We start from the raw sequence: 16598 nt of genomic DNA, 5'->3' as shown, positions 1-16598 counted from the left end.
TTTAAAATACATTAATTGTACAAGGGAGACTTCCTTGTGACATTTCTACAAATGTATACAATATATCTTCACCACTTCTATCACTCTCCATTACCCCACTCCCTTATTAAAAGTTTTAAGAGTTCCATTTTCATACATGTAAATTAACTGTTTCCATGCTATTCATCCTTCTGCCTACTGTTAGTATTTATCCCTACCCACCTCCATCAGATTCTTTTTACCTTTCTATTTGTCGGTGGTGGGGCTTGAACTCTGGGCCTGGGTGCTATTCCTCAGTCCTTCAGCTCAAAGTGAGCTCTCTACCACTTGAGCCACAGTTCCACTTCTAGTTTTCTGGTGGTTAATTGGAGATAAGAGTCTCATGGACTCTCCAGCCCAGGCTGGCTTTGAACCACGATCCTCAGATCTCAGCCGCCTGAGTAGCTAGGATTACAGGCGTGAGCCACCAGAGCACAGCTGTTTTATCTTCTTTTCACTCATTTTTTTTCCTCAGTGTATATAAATTAAATCAAGGGGTTTCAATATGGTATTTCAGATGTATATATTCTGCCTAAAAATACTCTCTCAATTACTTTCTCCTCCCTGGCCTCTGCGTGTGTGTGTGTGTGTGTGTGTGTGTGTGTATGTGTGTGTGTGTGTGTGTGTGTGTGTGTGTGTGTGTGTGTGTACTCAGGGCCTGGGCACTGTCCCTAGCTTCTTTTGCTCAAGGCTAGCCCTGCTCTACCACTTTGAGCAACAACTCTACTTACAGGTTGGTGTTTTGTTTTTGTTTTGTTTTGTTGATTAGTTGGATAGAATAATCTCAATGGCTTTCTTTCTTGGGTTGGCTTTCTGAGATTCTCATATATTAGCCTACTGAGCAACTAAGATTACAGGCAGAGCCACTGGCACCCACCTACTTGATTGGAGTGGGAAGTAGCCCATATTTAACAACCTGAGTGGTTTCTTAAATTGTCCTGTAGTCTGAGAACAAGGGTTCTCAATGTCAATAAAGTAGAGGTTTGGAAACTAGGATGTAGCTTAATAGTAGACCACTGGGCTAACACTGGGTTCGATTATCTGCACCGTAAAGAAGGAAGGGGGGGGGGGAGAGGATGAAGGAAGGGAAGTTAAGCTATTTTACTTAATCAGCCATCCCCACAGTGCTCTTCCAGCTAAAACCAGCAGATGAACTTTGTGTTGAAGAAAAGAAGCTATGTTGTTCTTCCTTTAATTTACACTTCAGTCTCCTGAATCTCCACACTAAATGGTTCTATCTAATTTAACATAGAGTAAAACTTTACCCCAGTTCCAGTTTCCCTCCCTCTCGCCCCCTCGAGCCGATTAGGATGTCAACTCTAAACCGCTGAAACTAAAAAGGGGTGTGATCAGCTCTGGTGCTAAACCAGGTTGATTTCCAAAAGGTCCCCGCGGGCTTTGAGCTGCAGGCGGATTCAACATTGCTGTGGCCCCACGTCTGCCTGAGAGCCTTCGTTGTACGGTGCGGTCGGCAGTGAAGGCGTCAAGCCAAGAAGTTTCACGAATCATCGCTGGAATCAATCCCACACAGGTGATTGGAGAAGGCAGAAAACACCCCGCCACACCCCAGCACACCTTCTCCAGCTTCTTCAGCAAGCTCCCCACCCCCTCCCCACCTCTGCTGAAAGCCGACCCTACTCTCAGTTCCGGGGGCGGACTCTGGAATATTTCACCCAATCAGAAAGAGGTTTGAACCGCTTCGACCAATGAGAACTCGAGTACGGATTAGCTGGCGTCGTCTGAGAAAGAGCCTGCCCCGGAAGCCACTTCTTCCTTCCAGCCACACTTGGGCGGAGCTAGCTTTTGTCCCTCCGTCCCACTGGCAGATCTAGCTGCCCATTACCGGGAGGCGGGAGCGGCCGGGACGCTCGAGTCGGCACCGGTGCGTGGCAGGCCGCGCGCGGGAACCTGCGGACCGCACCGCGGTAACGTTCGTTCCCCGCCGCTGGGATCTGGGCTCCTCGGGCGGAGCCTCCTGGGAGGAAGAGGAGGGGAGAAAAAAACGCTCTTCCCGAGCCCCGGCCCAAGGCGAGCGGTGAAAGGTGCTGAAGCTTCGGTAGGCCCACTCGGTGACCTTCGGGGGCTGGTCCCCCTGAAGAGCCGCGGCCCGCGCGGGGGGCGCCCGGACGCGAGTGGCCGCGGCCGGCGCCGATCCCCGGGGACGTTACGGCGCAGGTAGGTTACCGCCCGGGCTTGGGGTATCGGGGGGCGGGGCGCCCCCTCCCGCGGAGACCGGCAGAGCGACCCCCGCAGCCCCCTCCCACGGAAATCCGTTCGCCGCCCCTCCATTGTCAGTTAAGACTGGGTTCTGTCCGTCCGTCCGTCCCTCCTCCTTCCCCCCCACTCCACTCTCTCTCTCAGCAGTTGTAGGTGAGGGTTTTTTTCTTTCTCTCCCCCTGTTCGAAACGCTGGCGGTGCGTTTGCCGGGCTGGGAGGACCGGAAGACGGCCGGGGAGAGCGTGCTCCCGACCCGCGTCGGGCTAGTTCATGACTCGAGCCTGGGAACGATGGCCTGAGCTACTGTTGCAGCTTCTCTGGCCCCGCTTCAAAGAAGTTAACGACCGGGATCCGAGAGATCTTTTACATTGTTTCGGCCTTTAGTTACCCCCCCCACCCACCCCCGACTTTTCGGATTTCCCAGCTGGCCAGGTGTGGTAGGTACCTGAAGAACTTGAAGCCGGGCTCTTCATCTGCGGATGGCAGATCAGTTGGGTTGGATTAGGAAAAGGGAAGTGAATGGGAGCTGGGAGCCGCGGCGGAGGCGAGGGGGGTGTCAGAAATCGGGTGGAGAAGGAAGGACGAGCATGTTAGGGAGAAGAGTGATTTACAGGTGTTATAGCTGGAGACATTAATGGTTGCCCCTGGGAGGAAATGTTTAATGAAGTACCCTGGAGTTTTCACATTGGTTCTCCAAAGCGCAGGAACTTATTTAAAAAAAAAAAAGAGCAGTGGGATCTTAAATTCTAAGGCCCCTCTGTGGCCTGGAAATGATACATCGGGAGTGTGCCAGTATGCCTTTTCTTCTAAAATTGTGATAGTACTACCCTCCTCATCCATTTGTGACAAGTGAGGGAAGTACGGCGCTTCAATACAGTCCCAAGAGTTTGCTGAGACCTCACTGAGGTCCTTGGAGAAAGAAAAAAAGGACTGGATCTTAATTGATAAACATAGCTATAATAATAAAAAAAACATTATTTTTGTTGGCTTAAAGTTTATCAGGTCTTCTCATTCATTCATTCCTACTCCTCAGATTATCGATATAACTGGCACCATGTTTTCAGGGTTCTAATATAAAACATTATCTTTAGTCCAAAACAACAGTTCTACTTATTTCTGCACTAATTATTGGAACTATTAGATTGTTTATTCAACCAGTAGAACAAATATTACAATAAACCACAGTTTAACCCAGTAAGTTGGAGGAGCAACCTTAGTTATTTCTTCAGTAAGTATTTGAGGGTTTTTTTTTTTGTTTTTTGTTTTTTTCCTGCATTTATTATGTAGCTGGGTATTGACGTTTTTCAAAAGCACTCTACTCACTGAAATGTGTGATTTATATTTGGGTATGTTAGAAGCACCTAACAGCTGACTTTGCCCTACCTTAGACAGTTTCTAGGCCAGCTCCCTTCCAGCTCTTTGCCCTAAGAGTACATGACCTAACCCTTGTAGAAAATTCTTTCATAAACTCATATTAAGAAAAAAAAGTTGGCTGGGCACCAGTGGCTCAGGCCTGTAATCTTAGCTACCTAGGAGACTGAGATCTGAGGATCACAGTTGGAAGCCAGCCCAGAAAGTCCCTGAGATTCTTATCTCCAATTAACCTTTAAAAAACAGGAAGTATCTCTGTGGGTCATAGCCTTGAGTAAAATAGCTCTGGGACAGCACCTACACACCCTGAGTTAAAGCCTCAACCAACAAAAAGAAAAAAGAAAAGTTAATCACTGTTTTAAATTTCTAAATCGGGGCTGCTAACGTGGTTCAGTGGTAGAGTGCTTGCCTTGCATGCATGAGGCCCTGGGTTTGATTCCTCAGCACCACATAAGTATAGAAAAAGCCTGAAGTGGTGCTGTGGCTCAAGTGGTAGAGCGCTAGCCTTGAGCTGAAGAGCTGAGGGACAGTGCCCAGGCCCAGAGTTCAAACCCTACTACCGGACCCCCCCAAAAAAATCTAAATCTATACATCTGCTCTTTTGTAATACCCACCCTCAACTGGGTTGGGACTAAAGGAGCTGTTCATATTTTGTGCCAGTATTGAGGCTTGAACTTGGGACTGGCTTCTGTCCCTTGGCTTTTTTGCTTAAGGCTATCTACCACTTGGGCCACAGCTCTGTTTTGTTTTGGTTTTTTTTTTTTTTTGGTGTTTAATGGAGTCAGAAGATAGATTTTAATGCCATGGCTGGCTTCAAATCTATCTCTTCTAAGTAGCTATGATTACAAGCATGAGCCACAGATACCTGGCTCAACAGGGTTGTTTTTTAAGTAGATTATTTTAATTGTAGGGGAAAAAATAATTAGTTGTACTTTTAAGGAAGAAACATGTTAGTATTTATGCTTCCAAACTTTTTTTTAAAGAAAATGTGACATTTCAGACACATAAAATTCATGTGTCTCCCTCCAACTTCCAAGAGATCTTTGAATTCTAGGTTGTGTTTCTTTTGTGCTTCTTTGTGGCTACACTGCACTTAACCTGGGGTGCCTTTTAGTGCCACAGAAGCTAGGCATTCTCCCTTCTGATTCCACACATTCTTAGGTTTGCTTCTTTAGCTTACGTGGATTGTAACCATCATTTAAATACTCCCCTCACGGTGTTTGTTCGCCTGCCTTCCCTAGCTGGGCGTGGTGGCGTTCAGGAAGCTGAGACATCTTTACCTACCCAATCCTTGTGGGTGTGCCCATGATAATCTTTCCCAGACTCATCTAGAGACAGACAGGTCTATGCTGTTTCTCTGTTTGACCTTGTTGGGCCACAGTCCACTTGTTTTTTGCAGTTTGGTCCTCTACTCTTACCCAGGACTAAAACAACTGTCTGAAGGCAGTTGCACCTATTCCAAGTTTCCAGGAACTTGGGTCAAATATCCTGGGACTTTAAAAAGTCATAATAGCCAGGTGGAATGGTTTCAAAGCCAGCCTGGGCAGAAAAGTCTGGTAGATTTTTATCTCTTGTTAACCATATGTTTAATAAAAAATAAAAATAAATAAAAAAATGCGATAGTATTGTAAGCACGTAGGTCTCATGCTTTTTAGCACTTGATGTATACTGTCCCATTTTATTCTATCACAGCTGCTATAGTAAGGTAGTACCATTATACAATGAGCAAACTGAAGCTTAGTGAGGTCAATTTGAATTTAAAGCCATCTGTCTGTCGTTTGTCACCAACAGAAATGGAAGATGGTTAGGGCAGAATGTACTTGAGCACTCACACATGATCTCTTCACCCTTCCTACTTCACAGCCTCTGAGTCCCCCAGGTCACAGGAGACCACTGGCAGGGGCCACCTCCCACAACTTGAGATGGCATCTGTGGACTTCAAGACCTATGTGGACCAGGCCTGCAGAGCTGCTGAAGAGTTTGTCAATGTCTACTACACCACCATGGACAAGCGGCGACGGCTCCTGTCCCGCCTGTACATGGGCACAGCCACCTTGGTGTGGAATGGGAATGCTGTTTCAGGACAAGAATCCTTGAGTGAATTTTTTGAAATGTTGCCTTCTAGTGAGTTCCAAATTAATGTCGTAGACTGCCAGCCTGTTCATGATGAAGCCACACCAAGCCAAACCACAGTCCTTGTGGTGATCTGTGGAACAGTGAAGTTTGAGGGCAACAAACAACGGGACTTCAACCAGAACTTCATCCTTACTGCCCAGGCCTCACCCAGCAACACAGTGTGGAAGATAGCCAGTGACTGCTTCCGGTTCCAGGACTGGGCCAGCTAGTAGGGGCAGAAGGCCTCTTGGCTTCAGTGACAGCTCTGTAGAGAAATTTGTCTCAAATCTCAGGATGTGATAAACACAAGTTCAGTTCTGTCTCTGCAGCAACACTGCAGTCCACACTGTGCTGAAGTTGAATTTCGTGTGTGTGGTATGTGTGTGGATCCTAGCACCCCTTTTCCTGAGTATATACTCATTTGTCATAGTTGCCTTTTAAAAGTAGTAAACTTTTTCTATTTTTCTACTTATCCAGTAGAGACATTGATTTGGAAATTCTGACAAATAAAAAGTATACAAATGTTGTTCTGTTCGTTTGCTTGATATGTTCAGCTAGGTTTGGAGAAGGGAGAAGGAAGATTAAAGGCAGAATGTACACTAGACAGCACCTGCAGAACTTAGGTCTTAAGCTGAGCTCTTTACCTCGTGTACTTGTGTGTATACAGGTGACATAGAGCTCTGTATCTATGAAACTTCTAAAAAGAAAATAATAGCATTGCTTTTAAGAAATATCAAAGTTGGGATGGACATTTGAGTTCAAAGTTCCTCTTCTGACCCTAAAAGCTAATTCTAATTGTCAAAGACAGAATGGAAAACACTGGATTCCACCAGTAGGTACCATCTCACCTTCTTCCTCAGTTAAGGTTTGTTGTTTGTTTGTTTGTTTCTTGTAATAAGCTAGTTTTGGGGTAGATTATAAGAATATTGAAATAGAGAACTGAAAAGCTAGCAATGTCCTGATGTCCCTCCCCTTCTAAACCTACTATTTTGAGAGACAGAACCCCTACCTTAAAGACTTGGTTTTCTAGTCCAATATACAGCTTTTTGTATTTTTGCTGGCACCATGGTTTAAACTCGGTACTTGATCAACTTGCTTGCGTGGCTGGCACTCTACCAATTTGAGCTGTGCCTCCAGCTTGGCTTTTTTGCTGGTTAATTAAAGATGGAATCTCCTGGACTTTCCTACCCAGGAAAGCTTTGAACCTCAGTCCTTGGAATCTCAGTCCCTAGAGTAGCTAGGACTATAGGCAGGAACCACTGGCATCCAGCTATAGCTAGATTTGACATGATTAATCATGTCAATAAAGTAGAAGATTAAGGACAAAACTAGTTGGAATTTTGCTTCTACCCTGCTGCCTGGAAGCAGTTACAGTGGCTAGACCACCACCCTGGCTCCATCTTGGGCTATAAGAACAGCTTAGCTGCATTCTACAGATTCACGTTAAGCTAGGTCTGGTGCCTTTGTGATGATGGAGCTGCCAAAATAGCTCTAGATTACATACCCTGAGACTTCAAATGAGAAATGAATCTGATCTTAACTATCAGCTGTGGCTATATGTCATGGACTGTAACAATACTTCTAAATGAGGAAAAGAGATTTGTAAGAAAGGCAGAGTGGTTTATTACATGGCACCCTGGGGAACCCAGGAGGCTTAGTAGGTGTCTTCCTGGCACTTTAAGAATTTCCTAATTAGGAGATATTGAATAGGCAAATTAAGTATAATCTGTGCCCCCTACCAGTGTTTCAGTCAATTCTGGGACTGGTTCCAGAATATACTGCCTTGTGTTTAGGGTAGTCTTAGTTGATGTTCACATAAAATGAGAACATGCCCCGTTGCCCTATCATTAAGCAAGACTTGACTGTAAATGTAGTTTTAAAGCTCCATCTAGAGAGTGGTCAGACAAGTCCTACAGATTTGTACCTAACAAGCTGACTTAGCCATTCAGCAGAGAAGCTAGTAACATGAGATACCAAAATGAGATTCCAAATCAACATGCAGAACTGTCTTGAGACTTATCTTGAGAGCACAACACTATCCCACAGTAAGACACCATGGAAAAAGTGGAGTAAGGTGGGAAGGTTATGATTTGAGGGAGAAGCTGTTCTACTTTTAAGTCTCAAATGCCCCAACCCCCCCCTAAGAGTGAGATAGATCACCATTTTTTCTCACCTAGGCCTGGTGATGTCAGAGAAGCCCCTGAGACAGCACAGTCACATTGTCCCTAGAAGCTTCTAAATAACAGGTCCTTAAACTCACTCCAAAAGTTCCAAATAAGCAAGAACAGAATGAGCGTGCATCATCTGAGTCAGAAACAGATGAAATTCTGAATCTTCCTAAATTCCTGGTACTTGAAATATCTGAATTTAACAAGTCTCACAAGTACTCCTTAGCTTTGCTCAATATCCATTTCACATCTCACCCCACTCCGATTTCTCTTCTGCTAGAATCCTAAAACACTCTGCTTCAGCTTTGTCCTTGCCCCAGACTCCAGACCTTGTCTCTCTACCCTGACCAGTTTTGCCTCTTTTTCCTCCTGCACATCAGCCTTCTCCTACCAGCCTCTGACCTGCCCTTGAGCTGACCAGCAGTAGGGAATTGGAGTAGTGGACTTGAAAAAGTAAGGAGAGAGGAGGCTGCCTTCTCTTTTTCTCATTTACATGATCTGTTTTTGTTGTTGGTTTGAAGCAGGTAAGCAAAAGTTTTGTAATGTCATGGCCAAACTCAATCCTAGATCCTGCCGTTACTTGTATTTTGCTTTCATAAAGACATGAGATGTCTAACAGGCTTCCTTACAGGGAAAGTGCTGAAGCAAGCTCATTGTTGAGTGCTTGTCTGCAAGTGCCAGATGTGGGGTTCCAAACACAGCACAGAAAAAAAAAAGTGCTTGCTGAAAGCATTCTTTAAACAGTATGATAAAAATCAATTAAGGGCTGGGAATGTGGCTTTGTGGCAGCATGCCATGTGCCTAGCATGCACGAAGCCCTGGGTTCCATTACTCAGTACCACATAAACAGAAACGGCTGGAAGTGGTGCCTGTGGCTCAAGTGATAGAGGACTAGCCTTGAGCAAATGAAGCTCAAGGACAGTGACTAGGCCCTGAGTTCAAGCCTCATGACTGGGGAGAAAAAAAAAAAGCAAGATTAATCTCCAGGAACCACTTTCTCTTACCTCACCAAGGCCACATTTCTTGGTTGGGCCCTGTCTCTGGGGTGTCTTAACAGCTGGCCCCACAGGCCTTGGTGTCTCCTATGGGCAAGGGTCTGTCCTCCCATGCCCTGCTGGATCTCTAGTTGCATCTCCTCAAGGAAGAGTAATGCCTCCACTTTCCTTTCTGTTAATGGGTACTATTTATACTTTATTAGACATTTACCCATTTTAATTTCCTCCCTCCTTTCCTTTTATCACTCCCTGTTTTCACTTTCATCTATTTTTTTTTTGGGGGGGGGGTCCGGTCATGGGCCTGAACTCTGGGCCTGGGCGCTGTCCTTCAGCTCTTCAGCTCAAGGCTAGCGCTCTACCACTTGAGCCACGGCACCACTTCCGGCTTTTTCCATTTTGCTTATGTGGTGCTGAGGAATCAAACCCAGGGCCTCAGGCATGCAAGGCAAGCACTCTACCACTGAACCATCTTCCCAGCCCCCACTTTCATCTATTTTTAGAGGATCTTACTATGGCCTCAAAACTCTTGTTTTGTTTTTTTTTTCTTTTTTCTTTTGGTCCATTTGTGGGGCCTGAACTCTGGTCCTAGGCGCTATCCCTCAGCTCTTCAGCTCAAGGCTAGTGCTCTACCACTTGAGCCACAGCACCACTTCCGGCTTGTCTTTTTGCTTATGTGGTGCTGAGGAATCAAACCCGGGGCCTCATGCATGCAAAGCAAGCACTCTTCCACTGAGCCACTTTCCTAGCCTTGGCCTCATACTCTTGATTCTCCAGCCTTACTTAGCCTCCAGAGTGCTGGGATTACAGATATATGCCACCTAGCCCAACATTTTATTGACTTTTCAAAGAGCAGTTTTAGCATTAACTTTTCTCTACTATTGTTTTTTTCTCTTTCTGTTCTCTTTGTCATTTCCTTCATGCTTGTTTGGAGGTTATTTTTCTTCTTAATATCTTCAAGTAGATATGTAGATAACTGATTCAAATTTTTGTATTACAAGTATTTAATAATAAGCATTCTTCTATATAATCATGACTGAACTTCAGGGCTAACAGATATGGAAACAGAAGCCACTTCACATAGCTGAGTCACATGGCCAAAGGCCAAAATACCAGAAGTGGAGCTGTGGCTTAAATGGTAGAGCACTAGCCTTGTGCAAAATAGCTCAACAGTGTCCCAGGCTCTGAGTTCAAACCCTAGAGCCAATACCAAAAAAGGTAATTAATTTACCATTTAGACCAATATTTACCATCCATAAATCATAAAAGGGATAACAAAATGGAAAATTTGGAAAAGGACTTAAACATGCACAGAAATAGACCCCCATTGTCAAATAGGTGTCCTCCCTGACTTCATTTTCACGGTGTATAATACAAACAACTGCAGAAAATGCTGTGATGATTGTACTATAATCCTACACACTGCACGTTTTCAGGGGATCAAACCCATCTCTAGGATGGACTGTATTACCCTTGCAATATTAGCTGTTTGAGGGACCTGCAATCATCCAATAGAACTAAAGAGCAGAGGGAGAAGATTGGGTTCTTGGTGGATTTGGTGCAGAGATGGGAAAGATAACAGTTTAAACTATCCTGGGCAAAAAAATATTAGACAACACTTTCCCACTCCCATTTTAGTCAACAAGCTAGGCATGGTAGTTCACATCTGTAATCCCTGAAACACACGAGGCATAGATAGGATGGTCAGTGACTGAGGCTAGCCCAGTCAAAAACAGGAAACCCTTTACTGAAAATTAACTAAAGCATCCAATTCAAGGATGTGGCTTAAATGGTACTATATCTGCCAGCAAGAAGCTCTGGGTTTAAAACCCAGTACCATCAGAAAGCAAAAATGGCCCACCTTTAATATGCTCTGAATATAAACGATCTTTAAGGTTCACTGATCATCAGAAAAACATGTAAATTCCTTGTAGACTAACACGAACACCATCCCAAGAACTGTTCAATCTGTTCTCTATTATTTGAATCATATTACACGAGGAAGCTGACTTATAATTTTTAAACAGTTTCAAACCATGCACCGGTGGCTCACACAGATAATCCTAGCTACTCAGGTGGCTGAGATCTAAGGATCTCAGTTCAAAGCCAGCACGGGCAGGAAAGTCGGTGAGACTCTTATCCCCAATGAACCACCAGAAAACCGGAAGTAGTGCTGTAGCTTAAGAGGTAGAGCGCTCACTTTAAGCTGAAGAGCTCAGTGACAGTGTCCAGGCCCAGAGTTCAAACCCCACTACCGACCAAAGAGAAAAAAAAAAAAAAGGTTTCAATAGGCATACTATGTATGTACAAACTTTCTGGAAGCAAAAAGACAGCTGTCTTAAGAGGCTAGCTTTAATTATTTTAATGTGGGGACAAGGCATTTGCTACCGGAATACCTTCCCTTTATAGGGTGCACATCTTGCTTTTTCAAAGACAAATTCAAGAAAGAACGTAGAATGTACTTTAAGAATCAAAGGAAGAACACTCAGGTTGCATGAGGGAAAGAGAGCTGCCGAAAATGCCCAGTGGACGTTTCCAGGTAGATGTTTTACTAAAGACATTAGACTCTCAAGAAGATATATTCATCTTAAAATTGTTATCACAAGCTTGTGAAAAATGGTTTATCTTAAAACTGTGGTAATCTGCCCACTTAAGGTAGCTAAAGATATGTGACAAACTCAAGCTCTTGACCTGATCCTTAGGTCGCCCTATTCTTTTTTTTTTTTTTGCATGTATTTATTGTTATTGCAACGGTGATATACAGAGGGGTTACGATTACGTAAGTCCAATAAAATGTACATTTCTTTTTGAACAATGTCCCCAGTTCCCTCGCTCTTTCCCAGTTTTTTCCCTCCCGTCCCCGCCCACAAAATTCATTTTCAACATTAGTGGCTAGTGAGTATCACAGCTGCATTGGTTCACCCTTTGTCCCACCATTGCTCTAAATAGTCTTAACTGGACCCGCTGGAATGAGGCCTAGCTTGCGGTGTTTTGGAGCATCAGAATCACACACGAGGGGAAGTGTCCCAAAAGGCCACTCCGGTGTTCCTCTACCGGAGACACTGCCCACCGCCGGCGCTCTCTCCCTCGCCGGGGCGCACGGTAAGCAGCTCGGAAGATCTACTCTCCTCGGCAGAATTCCGCTTCCCTCCTGTTCTTCCCCTCGCCCGGGCCGCCCGCGACCGCGACTCACACTCCCAAAGCAGCTTCAAACAGCCTGAGCACAGCTCCGGCGGCCGCGCCACCCGCGCCGCCAAGGAGTGGCTACGTCATAGTAACGTCATCACGCGGCGACCACCCAGCACCAATTGAAACACTCTGTGGGTTTTTTTAGGAAAACGCGGCGCAAGCACCACGTGATTCCCAAGGCCCAGCTCCGCCTTCGGTTTCCAAGGAGATCTAAACAGCGAGCGGAGCTGCACGACAACCAATGGGCGGAGACTGTGGCGTTACCTGTGGTCTCGCGAGAGCCCGTAAGGGAAGTGGCCTGGCCCATTGGATGTTGAGGGTTTGGGCGGAGCCTCGGATGGCGCTGGTTGAGCCGAGCTTTAAATCAACCAAGGGTTGCTTGTGCCCGGTGTTGGGTGGGCAGGGCCCTGTGAGCGTCGGGCTTCGGGGCTGTGCGAGCTTCCAAATGTGTCCTCAATAAGAGTTCAGTACGGTGCTTTCAGCCTGTTTCTCTAGCGTTAGTTGTTGTTTAAATCAGATCGGAACTCACGTGGGATAGCTATAGTATGGTGAGCATTTCCGCAAGCTATTAAATGCTGTTCCGCTTTTAAGAATTACTCTTTAAACAGCTTGCTGGAGCTGTGCGCTGGCTGAGACCTCTGAGGATCGCGGTTCGAAGCCAGCCCGGGAAAGCAAAGTCCACGAGACTCGCCAGTAAACTATTCAAAGGAAAAAACAAAAAACACAGAAGTGGAACTGTGGCTCAAAGGGTAGCACGCTAGCCTTGAGCGAAAAAGCTCAGGGACAGCGCCCAGGGGCCAGAGTTCAAGCCCCACGACCGACCAAAAAACAAACAAAACCCGAACAGGCTCTGTTGGGGAGAGCAGGTACCAGGGACAGTGGGTGGGCCAGCGAGAAAGGGTGAGTAAGACTGAATATCATGTCAATACTTTATATGCATATACGAAAATAAAATATTGAAACATGAAAAAAATCACTGTGTATGGATAGACCCTCTGTGAGTGTGTAGATTTCTTTCTCAAAGTTTCACTAAGAAAAGTGCATTGCAGTGAGTATGCTTATATAATTTTTTACACACACATATGCACATATAAGTATTTGGTATACATATGTTTATGTATGCACATATATAGTATATATAATATATTGGGTTTATTTCTACCTGCCTCTGAGATTGCTTTTCTTCTGAATGCTTTGCAGCATCAGGCATTGTTTAACGTTTTGGTCAGTTCTATGGATGCTGTTTTGTCACTTTTGTTTGCTTTTTTTTTGTGCTGATCCTGGTGCTTGAACTCAGGACCTGGATGCTGGCCCTGTGCTTTTGAGCTCAAGGCTACCACTTGAACCAGAGCTCCACTTCTGCCATTTAGGTAGTTCATTTTAGATTAAATTGGAGTTTCATGGGCTTTCTTGCCTGGGCTGGCACTACCAGTGCCTGACTATTGTTTTTATAGTGTTCTGTGTTCAGTAAAGATTTCCATTCCTGCTCTAAGATGAATACTATTTTTATTTGTAATTTTTTCTTATTGATTTACTGAGGCTCCTTGAAAACAATATATTTGCCACCTTGGAAACTGCTAGTATTTTTTTTTGGTCCGGTCGTGGGGCCTGAACTCTGGGCCTGGGCGCTGTCACTCAGCTCTTCAGCTCAAGGCTAGCACTCTACCACTTGAGCCACTGCGCCACTTCCGGCTTTTTTTTTCTTCTGCTTATGTGGTGCTGAGGAATCGAACCCAGGGCCTCATGCATGCAAGGCAAGCGCTCTACCACTGAACCACCTTCCCAGCCCCAACTGCTAGTATTTTTAATTCTCTAGTACTTATAAAGGTAATACAATGTAAAATTTATGACAGTCATATGCTATTTCTTCTTTAGGTCAAGCATTAAGATGCCAGTGGCTCATGCCTATAATCCTAGTTACTCAGGAAGCTGAGCTCTGAGGATCACAGTTTGAAGCCTAGCCCTGACAGAAAAGTCCCTGAGATTCTTAATCTCCAATTAACCAACAAAAAACCATTGGTGGATCCGTGGCTTATGTGGTGGAGTGCTATCTTTGAGTGAAAAAGCTAAGGAACAGCACCTAGGTCCTGAGTTCAAGTCCCACTACTGGTATACATGCACAAAAAAGTAAAGAAGTCCATTCTACACTAAACGAACTAAGATGAGCATAATTCTCAGCCTAACCTTTTTCAAGTATCTTGTTTTTATTTCCCTCTCTCCTTCCTTTCCTCTCTCCCTCCCTTCCTTCCTTCCTTTTGTTTGTTGCAGTACTGAAGTTTAAACTTGGGCCTCGTGGTCTCACTCAAACTTTCTTTCTTATGGCTGGCACTCTACCACTTGACCCATGCCTCCAGCCTGTATTTGCTTTAATAGGAGATGGAATCTTACAAACCTCTCTAGCCAGACTGGCTTCAAATTTCTGTCCTTCATGTTTTAGCATCCTGAATAGCCACCAGGGACCCACACTTAGGACATTTGTAATACTTCTTATGCTCTTTGGAAGCTCAGATGTGATCCTTGATACTTATTATAAGACTACATTGTGACAAGGTTTTTATTTTATTTTGTTTTTGTTGAACTCTGGGCCTGGGCGCTATCCCTGAGCTCTTCATCTCAAGGCTAGCACTCTACCACTTGAGCTACAGTGCCACTTCCAGTTTTCTGGTGGTTAATTAGAGATAAAAGTCTCATGGACTTTCCTGCTGGGCCTGGCTTTGAACTGCAATCCTCAGATCTCAGCCTCCATTTGTTTTTTGTTTTTTACAAAGTTCTATATTACTGATTCTGGTTTAAAGGACTGTGTCTTTTTCTATTCCTATACAGCTATAGCTGGTGGTCCCAGGAAACATCCAAAGCAAGCATCAACCCCAAAGCATTGGATGTTGGACAAGTTGTCTGGTGTGTTTGCTTCTTGTCTGTCCACCAGGCCTCACAGGCTGAAAGAATGTCTGCCTCTCATTGTTTTCCTAAGGAACAGACTTAAGCATGCGCTGACAGCAGATGAAGTAAAAAAGCTTTGCCTGCAGCGCTTCATTAAGATTGATGGCAAAATTAGAACTGATATAACCTACCCTGTGGGTTTTATGGATGTCATCAGCATCCACAAGATAGGAGAGAATTTCACGTTGATGTATGACACCAAAGGTCACTTTGCTGTTCATCAAATTACACCTGAGGAGGCCAAGTACAAGCTGTGCAAAGTGAGAAAGGTCTTTGTGGGTGTGAAAGGAGTCCCTCATCTATTGACCCATGATGTCCACATCATTCGCAACTCTGATTCTCTTATTAAGGAAAAGGACACAGTTCAGATTGATTTGGAGACTGGCAAGATAACTTATTTCATCAAGTTTGACCCTGATAACCTGTGTATGACTGGAGGTGCTAACTTGGGGAAAATTGGTATGATCACTAACATAGAGAGACATCCTTGATGTGGGTTATGTGAAAGATGCCAATGACAAAAGCTTTGCCACCCGGCTTTCCTACATTTTTGTTATTGGCAATGGCAACAAACCTTGGATTTCTCTTCCCCAAGGAAAAGGAATACACCTTACCATTGCTGACGACAGAGACAAGGGGCTGACAGCTAAACAGGGTAGTGAGTGAAATGACTCTAGGTAACATATTGGAAAATATAAATTAAGTGATTTGACTAAAGATAATCTAACAGAAATAAAAGAAGTCTTTGTGGCCATATTAAATTACCCCAAAGTAATGCTCAGAAATGAGAGTAGTTTTGCATTTGTACCTTTTAATAGAATCTAAATTCTTCCCAAAACAGTGTCATTTGTTAATATGTTTCTTTATTTCCCCACCAATTATAATACAGGTTTTTCTTGCATACATTTTACTTAGGTTTATTTGGAAGGCTGAAGCCTATCTCAAAAGGAAAAGTAATTCTATTTTGATAAATAAAATATTGTGCAACATCTGAGGGAAGCTAGGAGGGCACAGAACCAGAGGGAAACGGGAAAATGTACAGCAGAGGGGTCGATCAGCTGCACTGAACATTGATGAAAATGAACGAAGCAACTCATGCAGTGATGGGACTGAGGGAATGAGAGGGAGGGAAAGAGGGAACAGCTGACACTAAGCAAGAGGGAAGAAATGCACATATCACCCAATGTGGAAGTAATAGTTGTATTGTCAAAGCTCACAGAATTCATAGACCATGATAATGACAGTTTTCCTTGTGAAGGTTGGAATGTGTGATTTTAAGAATCACTGTCCAACAATACTGTGAAATTTATGTAATCACTTAATCTCAATAAAAACTATTTAAAAATTGTCTATGTGTATGAATCCTGTGCTTTACCATGTTGTAGTACAATGGTGAGATGTGGAAAAACTGCCAACCTGTCCATTGCTGGTGGAATGTAGAAGATGCAGCTGCTATTCTTTATTTTGTTGTTTGGTAGTGGGGCTTGAACTCTGGGCCTGGGCACTGTCCCTGAGCTCTTCAGCTCAAAGCTAGCACTTTACCACAGATCCCCTTTGATCTCACACCTGGTACATTTAATCATTTTTG

General features: G+C 44.4%; 1 protein-coding gene and 1 pseudogene across 2 annotated transcripts; both read left to right on the top strand.

Annotated features, from left to right (window-relative positions):
* The first annotated feature begins 1851 nt into the window (after window positions 1-1851).
* Nxt1 (nuclear transport factor 2 like export factor 1) lies at window positions 1852-6247 on the top strand. 2 transcript variants are annotated; one of them, XM_070006650.1, is made up of 2 exons: window positions 1852-2193; window positions 5470-6247. In XM_070006650.1, the coding sequence occupies exon 2, from the start codon at window positions 5529-5531 to the stop codon at window positions 5949-5951; it is 423 nt and encodes a 140-aa protein (XP_069862751.1). In that variant the 5' UTR covers window positions 1852-2193; window positions 5470-5528; the 3' UTR covers window positions 5952-6247. The 2 variants fall into 2 exon arrangements, with proteins under 2 accessions (XP_069862751.1, XP_069862752.1); XM_070006651.1 differs by lacking the exon at window positions 1852-2193 and adding an exon at window positions 2649-2672.
* A 6477-nt stretch (window positions 6248-12724) lies between these two features.
* LOC138817204 (small ribosomal subunit protein eS4, X isoform-like) lies at window positions 12725-15682 on the top strand (annotated as a pseudogene).
* The last annotated feature ends 916 nt before the right edge of the window (window positions 15683-16598 follow it).

This window comes from Dipodomys merriami, unplaced genomic scaffold (genome assembly GCF_024711535.1).
Source record: "Dipodomys merriami isolate MVZ:Mamm:240054 unplaced genomic scaffold, mDipMer1.0.p SCAF_7, whole genome shotgun sequence".
In the NCBI taxonomy this organism is placed as follows: Eukaryota; Metazoa; Chordata; class Mammalia; order Rodentia; family Heteromyidae; genus Dipodomys; species Dipodomys merriami.
This window is presented reverse-complemented; position numbering and strand designations above follow the sequence as displayed.

Coding starts and splice junctions, on each gene's coding strand:
- Nxt1 (XM_070006650.1), top strand. CDS start 5,529: ATGGCATCTGTGGACTTCAAGACCTATGTGGACCAGGCCTGCAGAGCT.